This window comes from Elephantulus edwardii, unplaced genomic scaffold (assembly GCF_000299155.1).
Source record: "Elephantulus edwardii isolate Elephantulus edwardi_28Jun2011 unplaced genomic scaffold, EleEdw1.0 scaffold00021, whole genome shotgun sequence".
Lineage (NCBI taxonomy): Eukaryota > Metazoa > Chordata > Mammalia > Macroscelidea > Macroscelididae > Elephantulus > Elephantulus edwardii.
In genome coordinates this window covers 23,456,472-23,468,075 of record NW_006399771.1, presented here as the reverse complement: position 1 = coordinate 23,468,075, position 11,604 = coordinate 23,456,472, and the positions used below count along the sequence as shown (strand labels likewise).

Genomic DNA, 11,604 nt, shown 5'->3' with positions numbered 1-11,604 from the left:
TAAAGAGTTGAATAGAAGATTTCAAAAGGCAGCACGGGATGACAAAGCAAAATATTACAATGAAATGTGCAAGGAGTTGGAGTCAGAGAATCAAAAGGGCCGAACTCGCTCAGCATATCGTAAGCTCAAGGAATCTGACCCACTTAGGAGCAAAGAAATTAAAAGCCCTTATCAAAACCTCTGAGTTCCAAATATTAAAATTAAATAAAATCGTTCAAGAAATTGTAGAAAACTGCAAAGCCTGTGGCTTAACAAATGCCAAGACCACTGATGAGACACCCGGTAAAAGGCTGAGAGGAGACAGACCTGGAGCATACTGGGAGGTGGATTTTACTGAAGTAAAAGTCACCGTTTATAACTATAAGTAACTGCTAGCGTTTGTAGATACCTTTTCAGGATGGGTCGAAGCATTCCCCACCAAGCAGGATACTGCAAATGTGGTAGCCAAGAAGATCCTGGAAAAAATTTTCCCACGGTTTGGGATACCCAAGGTAATTGGGTCAGACAATGGCCCAGCCTTTGTTGCCCAGGTGAGTCAGGGACTGGCCAAACAACTGGGGGTGAATTGGAAATTGCATTGTGCTTATAGACCCCAGAGCTCAGGTCAGGTAGAAAGGATGAATAGAACTCTAAAAGAGACCTTAAGTAAAATAGCTCTTGAGACCGGCATAAAAGATTGGATTGCTCTCCTTGCCTTCCCGCTGTTCTGTGCGCAGAACACCCCAGGGATCCTTTCATGTACCCCCTATGAGGTCCTGTATGGGGGACCACCCCCTCTTTCTAGTGTAAATGTGAAGTACAATGATGCCAGTTTTACTGATTCTGCATCATTAATGACTCGGTTGAAAGCTCTAGAAACCTGCCAAAAGGCAACCTGGCCAATGCTTCAAGAGATTTATAATGATAAATTGCCTCCCCTCCCGCACAATTTTCAGGTTGGAGATAAAGTCTTAATCCACCAGCACTGGACAAGCAATCTCAAGCCTCACTGGAAGGGACCCTATAAAGTGCTGCTGACTTCCCCTACAGCTGTTAAAGTAGACGGACTAGCAGCTTGGGTCCATGCTTCTCATGTCAAGCCTGCTCTGACCAGTGAAGATGACCAGTGGACTCTGGAAAGGACTGATAATCCTGTTCGTTTGCGCCTTCGTCGGGACAGCTGAAAGTAACCACAACCCGCACGCCCCTCACAACCTCACCTAGGTAGTCTAATCTCAAGCAGGGAGCATTGTATGGTCCATCTCTGCAATCGTTGCCCCTTGGACCTGGTGGCCAGATCTGTACCCTGACCTCTGTAAGTTAGCCCATGGAGCCCCTGCAGACTAGGATGTAGAAACAACCCTTAAACCCACTGCTCCCTCATGGCCCACTACCCATGACGCTCAAGGCCTTCTAGCCTCTGCCCTCCTCAGAGGATGAGCAGGTTGTGTAAATCAGAGACAGAGAGGGAACCTAAGATGGTTCACTTTCTACGTCTGTCCAGGGCATGACCTGAATACCCGAGGGCTAACTCGTATGTGTGTCGGACAGAGTGATTTCTATTGCCGAAGCTGGAAATGTGAAACAACTGGGAATACTTACTGGAAACCTTCCTCCTCTTGGGATTTCATAACTGTAACCGCTAACTACTCTCGAGTTAGTCTGGGAAATCCCAATTCCATTAAACAAGCAATAGCTGCATGTAGTAATTGGTGTGACCCCATAAAAATCTCTTTCACAGATCCTGGAAAAAAAGCCCGTCAATGGCAGTCAGGATATTGGTGGGGAATCAGGCTTTACAAAGAAAACTATGATAATGGGCTGTCATTTATGATAAAACTGTTTGATCATCCTCTACAGAGTACAGTAATAGGTCCTAACCCTGTGCTGGCAGGGCTCTCTCCAGCTGAAAATTCGCCTCCTGTTCCACCCCAGAGCCAACCCATCTTAACTTCACTCACACCAAAGGGGTTAAAAAAACAACCCGCCTCTACAAGGGACCATCTCCTCAATCTAATTCAAGGAGCTTTTAGTGCCCTAAATAATACCAACCCCCCAAATCACTGATTCTTGTTAGTTATGTTTAGCCACCAACCTGCCTTAATCGCAGTGGCAGGAACATATAAAAACTCCACTGTTCATAATAACTGCACTTGGGACACTGAGACAAAGTTAACTCTAACTGAAGTTTCAGGAACTGGAACCTGTATCGGAAACCCTCCTAGCAATCTTCGCTCATTATGTAACACCACTACCCAAGTGTCCCTCTCTAAGGGATACTTAGTTCCCAATACCAGATATTGGTTGTCCTGCAATACTGGATTAACCCTGTGTGTCTCTTTAGCTGTTTTTGATTCTAACTCTGATTACTGTGTGTTAATTTATCTGATGCCCCGGGTATACTATCACCATGATGATGAATTTGTTAATGAATTTGATCATGCACCTGAGCATCATTTTCGCAGAGAACCTATTATTATAACCCTAGCAGTCTTATTAGGAATAGGAGGAATAGCTGCAGGAATAAGTACAGGGACTTCAGCACTTGTCAATGCGCAACAACAATACCATGAGTTAAAAACAGCCATAGACGAGGATCTTCGGGCTATAGAGTCATCAATTACTCGACTAAAAGAATCCCTGACCTCCTTATCTGAGGTAACCTTACAGAATAGGAGTGGACTAGACTTATTGTTCCTCAAAGACGGCGGTCTCTGTGCCACGCTAAAAGAAGAATGTTGCTTTTATATTGACCATTCAGGAATAATAGAAGACTCCATGCAAAAGCTAAGGGAAAGGTTAGACAAAAGAAAACGAGACCAAGAATCTCAGGAAACATGGTTCGAGAGCTTATTTTATAAGTCCCCATGGTTAACTACTCTTGTATCTACCCTTATAGGTCCTTTAATACTCTTGTTTATATTGTTGCTATTTGGGCCTTGTATTATAAATAAGTTTGTTACGTTTGTTAAAGATCACATCAGTACTGTTCAATTAATAGTTCTAAGACAACAATATCAAAATATGAGAGAACCTGACTGCAATGATACTGCCTCCAGAGATTCTTGGTTCTATGATTAGAACCTTGTACTAAAAGAAGTGGGGAATGAAAGGAAAATTTTTTAAACAATGTCCCCACACCCAAGTATTGTAAGAACCTATATCTTTGATCTTGTGCCAATGTTTGTGTTCCAGGAACTAGCTGACCACAAGCTGAACAATTACTGTCAAAAATCGTATTTTAACTAACGTCAGCAGCAGGCAACTGACCTAAAATTGAACTTCTCCTTTTCCAAAGAGCCAATGAGCTAATTCCATGCCAAAGAACCCCTAGACCTTGTATAAATTCCCTTGCTTTTTTGGGCTCGGGGTCGACTTCCGTGTCTCCTACGTGAGATACAAGTTGTCTTGAAGCTTCGTCAATAAAGCCTCTTGTGATTACAGCGAGTGGATCTGGTGTGAGTTGCTCGGGATCGCGCCCGGTCTGGGAAAAGCCCTAGTTTGGGGTCTTTCAGAAGAACAAAGACTTTTGGAAGTGTGTCCAAGAAACCATTAAGAACCCAATTGACTAATTAGAGTGAGCAAGATACAAAACCAGAAGTTACTGCAGATCAGTAATGGAGTCCTGTTCATATCAAGCTTTGTTGTTGTTGTTATGTGCCATTGAGCCACTTGCAACTCATAGCGACCCTATTCACAACCCTGAAACCTGGTCTATCCTGTGTCAACTTTACTGTCTCTGACACACCCACCCTCATAACCCCAGACACTGTATCAATCTATCTCATCAATGATATTTCTCTTTCTCTTCCTCCACTCTCAGAGAAGGAAATGAAGAAAGCAATGCAATTTATAAAAGCCAACCAAAAACTGAGATACTTGAGAGTGAACCCAACTAGAGATACAAAAGCCCTATACAAAGAAAACTACAGAGTATGTCTGGAAGACACATTAAAAGACCTAAGAAATGGAAAAATGTGCCCTGTTCATGGGTAGGAAGACTCAATATTGTGAAAATGACAATCCTACCAAAAGCAATCTACTTGATTAGTGCAATCCAGATACAGAATTCCTTTTTCAAGGAAATTGAAAGGGAAATGATAAAATTATTTATTTATTTTGTTATTTATTTTTTATTTTAGAGCAAGAGAAAGAAACAGGTTTATTAGACATTCATAACAGACTATGAATGGGTCAGGACAGACTGACACCGTTTTTATCTTATAAAAGGGTTTATATATCTTTTGTTAGCAGGGAGTGGGGTTTAAACAGCTGATTAGTGCATTTTTTCTAATGGACCTATCTTGATTTTTGGCTATCTTGTTTATCTTGTCCTTGAATCTATTGTTTCAGCACATTGTTTAAGAGTCTGTTTTTACTGTTATATAGCCTCATTCCTTGAGGGTCCTTTCTATTATTATATTGCCACAGTTTGTCAAAACCAGTTCTGATTGATCTCCTTTGTCAACTTGTACTTTGCAATTCCTTGTCATCTCCCCCCCCCAAAAAGAGAGATTTCACCCTAATTCGTTAGGAATGGGGGCTTCACATTACTGTAGCTACTTCCTGCTGGAAAAGGGCTTTTAGGTTGTAGGGTGAAGATCTTCTCTCACTATTCTAAAGGGCCCCTTTGGCAATAGGAAACATGTAGACTATTGTGGCTATTGGTTTTGGAATTTAGATGCACTGCTATCAATTGTGCTTATGGATACAGGTTACATCCTTGGGAGTATATTATTTTAACATGGTAGTATTATTGCAGCCTAGAACAAGCATTTAACAAGTTAAAACTACATGGGCCAAAAATGAAAAGCAATAATATTCCAACTAGAGATTCTAACAATGACAGAATCTAAGTTACAGAAGAAAGATCTTAAAATAAAAGGCTTATAATTAGGAACGCCTAGCACAGGAGCCCAAAGAGGACTTTTTTTTTTTTTTTGGTACAAATGTTTCGTAGTTTGTTTTAGATTGTTTTCTCCACTTCTCTTTTAATTGATCATATAAGAGTTTGGCTAACTCTCCAAACTGAGGAATCTCGATCTTGCAAAACTCAGTGATCCTTAAAAATTACTGGGGAAGATAGGCAGAGTATCGTTTCCACCCAATCTGGGGAGAGCTTCTACTGTTATATGCCAAAATGAATCTCAAGAAATGAACTTCAAGGAGGCAAATTTGGGCCTTTTCTTTGGACACTCTAAAACTTTCTTTACTTAAAATGTCTAAGGTGCTCTGAGTATCCTGAACTGAGGCCTTATAGATCGGACTACATCCTAGAAGATCATCTTTAAGATTAATACTGTGAAATAGGTAGAGTTGGCTGGTACCCTGCCAATTATAGATCAAGGGTTAGGAACTACAGGATGTTGGAGGCACAGCTGTGTCATTTGTTTTCAAGTCCTGGACCAACTTCCATTTACTATTAGGGTTGTTTGTTTGTTTGGTTTTTTGGTTTTTGTTTTTTTTTTTATAGCCAGGATAGGAGTGTTACAAGGAGAAATAATTTCCGTAATTAGACCAGCTTCTTTTAATCATATAATTATAGGGGTCAGACTTCTCCAGTCTTCTGGAGATACCCTACATTGTCTCTGTTTTGGATAACTTACTCCAGGTTAAAAGCTATTTTAATTGGCTTACATTTATTGCCTGGGTAGGCAACCTAGAAGCCCAAACCTCTGAGTCTAGATCTCTAAATTCTGGAGGTAACGTTTCAGGATCTTCAGGTTGAACAGAGACCTGCTCTAGTATTTTTATGACTAGAAAAAATAAGATTTTAGTTTTAACTCTAAACATAAGAGTTCTACCTAAGAGGGGCAAAGGAGTTACAGGAATTATTAAAAACTGATGAGAAAACAGATAGGAGGTCCACATGCAAGGCAGAGGGGGAGTAAAGAACTGCTTAATATGTTTTCTGTCAATTATTATAGCCAAGAAATAGTGAGGAAAATGGACCTGAGAAGGCTTGTAGGACCAAATAAGAGGGTCCTGTGCCCAGGAGAAAACGAATAGACTTACCAGCAATGTCAATGCTCACCCATGGCTCTTCTGGGAGGATTTGAATTGTTGAAGCATTCTCCTTTGTTGCCGGCTGGGAGCCAGGGCCTTGTCAATCCTCTGTGGATTTGGCTATGAGGACCTGATGTGGGCAGTCCTTGGCCAAGTATCCTTCATGTCCACATTTAACGAAAGAGAGTGGGAACTTCCTCTCTATCCCCTTGCTTACCTGTGGTTCTCACCTGTGACACTCTACTAAAGTGACCTAGCTTTTCACAATGGAAGCAATTATGACTCACTTTATTACCTTTGAGTGGCACTGTATATGAGTAAGACTTCCTTTTCCTGACACAGGCCTTAAATTGGCAGCAATAGTTGCCCTAATAATTTTGGTCATTGTCTGCTCTATTCTCTCCCTGAATAGCAAAACACTTCTGAGAAACAAAAATCAGGTTGGAGGCATAGAACTCCCTGATCAAAACCTACCACACAGCAGTAGTAACCAAAACAGCATGTACAATGACAGGCACATAGACCAATGCAACAGAATTGAGAACCCAGAAATAGACCCAGCTATCTATGGTCAACTGATATTCAACCAGGAAATCAAAGCTATCAAATGAGGAAATGATAACCTCTTCAACAAGTGGTGCTGGTAAAACTGGACTTCCACCTGCAGAAAGATGAAACAAAAATCAACTCAACATGAATCAGAAACCAGGGGGCAAAGCCCAAAATCATAACATTCATTAAGAGACAAACTGGAATCAAGCTTAGAAGGACTAGTCCAAAGTATAAAGAGACTGCCAAGCACAGCCAGAAATGCACAATCTGAAGAGGATAAAATTGATGAATGGGACCTTCTAAAGATTAAATCCCTGTGTGCATCAAAAACTTTTCCCCAACACGGTGAAAAGAAAACCTACCAACAGGGAACAAACATTTGGTAATTTCATCTCAGACAAGAGTTTTATAATGCAAGTTTACAGAATAGTCCTGGAACTCCACAAGAAAAAGACCGATAACCCAATTACAAAATGGGCAAAAGACATGGAAAGAATTTTCATAGAGAAATATATTTGGCCAACAGACACATGGAGAAATGCTCCAAATCACTGGCAATAAGAGAGGTCCAAATCAAAACCACAATGAGATACTATCTCATTCCAGTAACAGTGGCAAAGTTTAACAGGGCAGCAAGTAATAGATGTTGGAGACCATGTGGCAAGAAAGGGACTCTTATACATTGTTGGTGGGATTGTAAAATGGGGCAACCATTCTGGAAGGCAGTTTGGCGTTTCCTTAAAAAGCTGAACATAGAAATTCCATCTGACCCAGCTATTCCACTTCTTGGAATATACCCTGAGAAAATGTGAACTGAGGCACAAACTGAAATTTGTACACCAATGTTCATAGCAGCATTATTTACCATAGAAAGAACATGGAAACAGCCTAAATGTCCAACCACAAAGAAATAGATTGAGAAATTATGGTACATTCACACAAGGTAATACTATATAGCACTCAGGAGCAATGATTTTATATTTTGCTACCTAACTTGGGAGGGAGTGGAGAGCTTTATGCTGAGTGAACTAACTCAGTCCCACAAGGATAAATATTGTATAAAACCATTATTGTAGAATGAGTATAAGGATCCAAGAGGGGTGGGAGAGGTTGGAAGCAGAGGTTATGAGGATGTGCAGGGGGAAGAGGGATTAATCATGGGATTGTACAATTTGTTGGGTGGGGAGATGAGGGATATTGAAAGAATCTGTTCTTGAAAACAATGTATTTAAATTTTGTAATAAAGAAGTGTATTTTTTTTAAAAAAAAATCCAATATACTATAAAACATACAGATTGAAGAGGTATGGAGAGAGAATAAAACTTTGAACACACCCATCTTAATTTTAAACCATTATTCTGTTCACATAACAATCTATAGGTATAGTTTTCACATGAGCACCATTAAGTGTTCTGAGATTCTCATTTTTCCTTTACATAGTCAAATAAGCATAAATAGACATTCTTCTTGTATTATTTACTAGTATTTTTCAGTTTCAAATGCTTCTTTTTGGTAGTTGACTCTACATCTTTTACCTATCTTGTTTTGATGCTTACTGGGTCATTCAGTAAATGGCCATAGTATCTTTTAATATTCTGTTTAGAGGCTTAAATTTCTTTTCAGTTCTCTCACTTTGAGAAATGCAAAACAACTTCTCCCTTCATTTTTCGTATCTGCTGTGTTCTACTCTACTCAAAGGCATCCAAAAATGACATAATATTAAAGACAAATATTTGAATTTCAATGAGATCATTCATTCAAGTACAGCTTTTGAAAAGTTTATGTTTTCCCCTTTTAACTACTAATTGGATATAATATGCATTTGGCATGCATTTATAACATCACATTACTAAATATATTTCATATTAACAATGTTTTACTTAAGATTTGGTGAAACTGCTTTAAAAATTCAACCTTCTGTCCTGCAACTCCAGGCAAAGGACCAGTATTACAAGCTCTCAGTGAAGCAAGGAAGATTTTATTGTCTGCTGGGATCACTGATAGAGACCACAGCCTCTTAAGGGTCAGGCTCCCTGAATGCAAAATGTTCTCTTTTCATATAGGTTTACAAGATAGTAGTAGGGATCTCTTTTCTATTGGCTAGTTTTACTTACATTGTGATTGGTAGTGGAGAAAGGTCATAGGTTAGTTAAAATTCCCTCATTAGGTTACTGGGTGGCCAACCTCTTGCTGCTGGACCTTTCTCGTATTGTTTATTGCAGAACTTATCATTCCCTTATGTGGTAAAACCTGCCACTCTTCCTTGGGGTGGAGTCTGCTAACCAGTTTCCTTTTAGTTTAGTTTGTTTTCTTGGACCTTGCCTTGCCTCAATACCTCCCTAAAAGTGATTTTTGTGAACACTTTTTGATTATTTGTGTGGATTGATTATCTTCAACTAATAAGAAAGATTTTTATTAATTCAGCAGCATGAGGCTGACATCCATTTTGAAAGCCATCTACAGGAGCTGGGTTGTACAGGAGCTTGGTGGCCATGATTGGTGAGCATTAGGGTGGAAAGCTGATTTGTTAAGGGGAGTAAGGATAATATTTACCCACGGTGGAAATTGTTTGGTGGAGCTTCCCAATTAAAACAAGCTTGGAAGCAGGAATGGCATCCACTTCTGAAATGGCTTGCATCCGGAAACTCTATGAACAGTGCTCAGGTCTTCCATTCATAAGGTCACTATGAGTCGTCTACAACTTGATGGCACCTAACAACAATAACAACAACAACATAGCGAGAGCTACTTTGGCCTAGTGGACAGAAAGTTATGCTACCAAGCCCACGGTGAGTGATTTTAATCTGCAGCCCTCAGGCCTGGCTCAAATTGTTTTTCTGTCAAACATTCTTCTAAGTGGTACAGCACTGGTCTGTGCATTGCTGTACAGAGGTAACTCGTGGTTGCTATGATGCTGAACACTGTGACACTGATGTGTCAAGTGCAATAATGGTTACTAATGGTGGACAGTGTTTGGTGGAGCTTCCTGAATAAAACAAGCTTGGAAGCACCTTTTGTTCATAGGGTCACTATGAGTTGTCTAGGACTCAACTGCACCTAACTACAATTCAAAATATCATTTTCTTTAATATGCTTAACTTTTACTGATATTATTGTTTTTGCTAGTTGCCCTCAAGTTGAGTATGATTCATAGTGACCCTATGAACAGCATATCAGGACTTTGTCCTATCTTGTGTCATATTCACAACCTCTGACACAGTTAAGCCCCTTGCTGCAGTTTCTGTGTTAATCCACCTGGTTGAGACTTTCCTCCTCTTTCTCTTTCCCTTCACCTTTTGACCTCAAAATAAATAACAGAGTATATTTATAACATAACAAGTGCTTTTAGCAAACTCAATGTTCTGTCAATTAACATTTATTTTCTTATCACTTGATTTTTTTATTTAAAAAATTGTAACTATTTCTTATATTTGTGATTGTGGAGTAACTTTAGATATCTTACTTATTCTTATTTAAACATAACATAAACCATTCTATATCATCACTATAGTTCAAGATTATTGTCTTTTAAGAAGGATTCAAGCATTTTTGAAGTTTAAGATGTATTAGTGCGATAAGCAGTAGCCATAAATATTAAGCAAATAAATCACTTATTTAGTGCAGTGACTCAAATAAATCACTTAATGAAGTAACTCCTACATAGTAGAACTAAATAATTTCAGTTATTATCATTAATTGGAACTCTGGTGGTCTAGTGGGTAGGAAGTTTTGATGCCCATCATAGTCCAAGTCTGACAGCTTCACTATGAGAAAAAGATAGACAGTTACTTTCATACTATATACAACCTGTGAAAACATACTATGAGTTGGTTCCAACTCATTAGCAATGAGTTAATTAGTGTAGGCAAAATGAGAAACATATAGGCTTCTATTCCATGCCACATAAGTGAAAAAATGTTTTTCTAATAGGAATGATGATTAATATTGAAAGAAAAACCTACATATGTCTTTAAATATTAATTATGAATTTAAATATTTAAATTCTGATAAAAGCATAACTGCTTCAGTGTATTCCTTTGCCAAGACAATACCTTTTTTTATTCATGACAAAATGAGTATATTCTAATGAAATACAGTTCAAAGGCAAAACGAATACCATTATGAAAGAAAATGTTCACCAGCATAAGAATATTACTTTAATTTTGGTTACCTAGAAGAGGTTATTAAATCAAATTCTAAGGGGGCAATTTATATTTCACAACTAATTTTAAAACTGTTTCAGAATGTAGGGCTTATTTTAAATAAAAATAGAAACGATACTACTTGACAGAAACTTCTGTACTTTATATTGTTCATTATTTTTCTTCATTGTTATAGCTGTCAAGAACAAAAGACAAATCATAGTCTCTCATAGAAGAAAGTTTGATATCACTTTCCGAGGAATAGCTTCTCCTAGCAACATGTCCGATTTATGTGAGATGAAACTTCGCCATCCTTGCTTTCAAGGAGCCCTCTGGTTGCTCTTTGTCCAAGGCATATCTGTCTGCTTTTTTGGCTGTGCATGGAGCATTCAGTACTCTTCTCCAACACCAAAATTCTAAGAACCCTATTAATTGTCAAGCCTCAGAGGCATAGCGAATGTTTGAAAAGACCATGGCCTGAATCAGGTACACCTTAGTTTGGACATGTTTCTAAGAGAGGTTGTTGCTTTGAAAGCCACATCGTGTTTAGGAAGTTATAGTAGCATTGAAAGAAAGGAAGACTCCCTGAGATGTGTTGACATAGCAACTGAAGCAAGGCACTGAAGTGTCTAAGAAATCATGAGGATAACACAGGAAAAGAGAGGGTTCAGATCTGTAATTCATGCTGTCGAGATGAGTTGTACTGGACTCAACAGCATCTAGCAACAACCAGTTTTCTAGGAGAAAACTACTAGCTAGCTGATTCTCTAAAGATGTAGAGCTTCAGAATCTCTCTGGGGCAGCTCTACCATTTCCTACAATTTCCTAGTTGAAATCAATTTAATGGCACTGATTTTTAATTATTTTCTATAAAGTAAATTTACTATACAGTAATTATGTTCATAATGAATTATATGTTTGTGTT

General features: G+C 38.8%; 1 protein-coding gene and 1 pseudogene across 1 annotated transcript; both read left to right on the top strand.

Moving 5' to 3' along the window:
* LOC102876543 overlaps positions 1-1,163 on the top strand; it is an 8,017-nt pseudogene extending 6,854 nt beyond the window's left edge.
* Positions 1,164-2,058: 895 nt separating this feature from the next.
* Positions 2,059-3,060, top strand: LOC102876136 (MLV-related proviral Env polyprotein-like). Its single transcript, XM_006882592.1, has one exon. The coding sequence runs from the start codon at positions 2,059-2,061 to the stop codon at positions 3,058-3,060; it is 1,002 nt and encodes a 333-aa protein (XP_006882654.1).
* Positions 3,061-11,604: the final 8,544 nt, after the last annotated feature.

Coding starts and splice junctions, on each gene's coding strand:
- LOC102876136 (XM_006882592.1), top strand. CDS start 2,059: ATGTTTAGCCACCAACCTGCCTTAATCGCAGTGGCAGGAACATATAAA.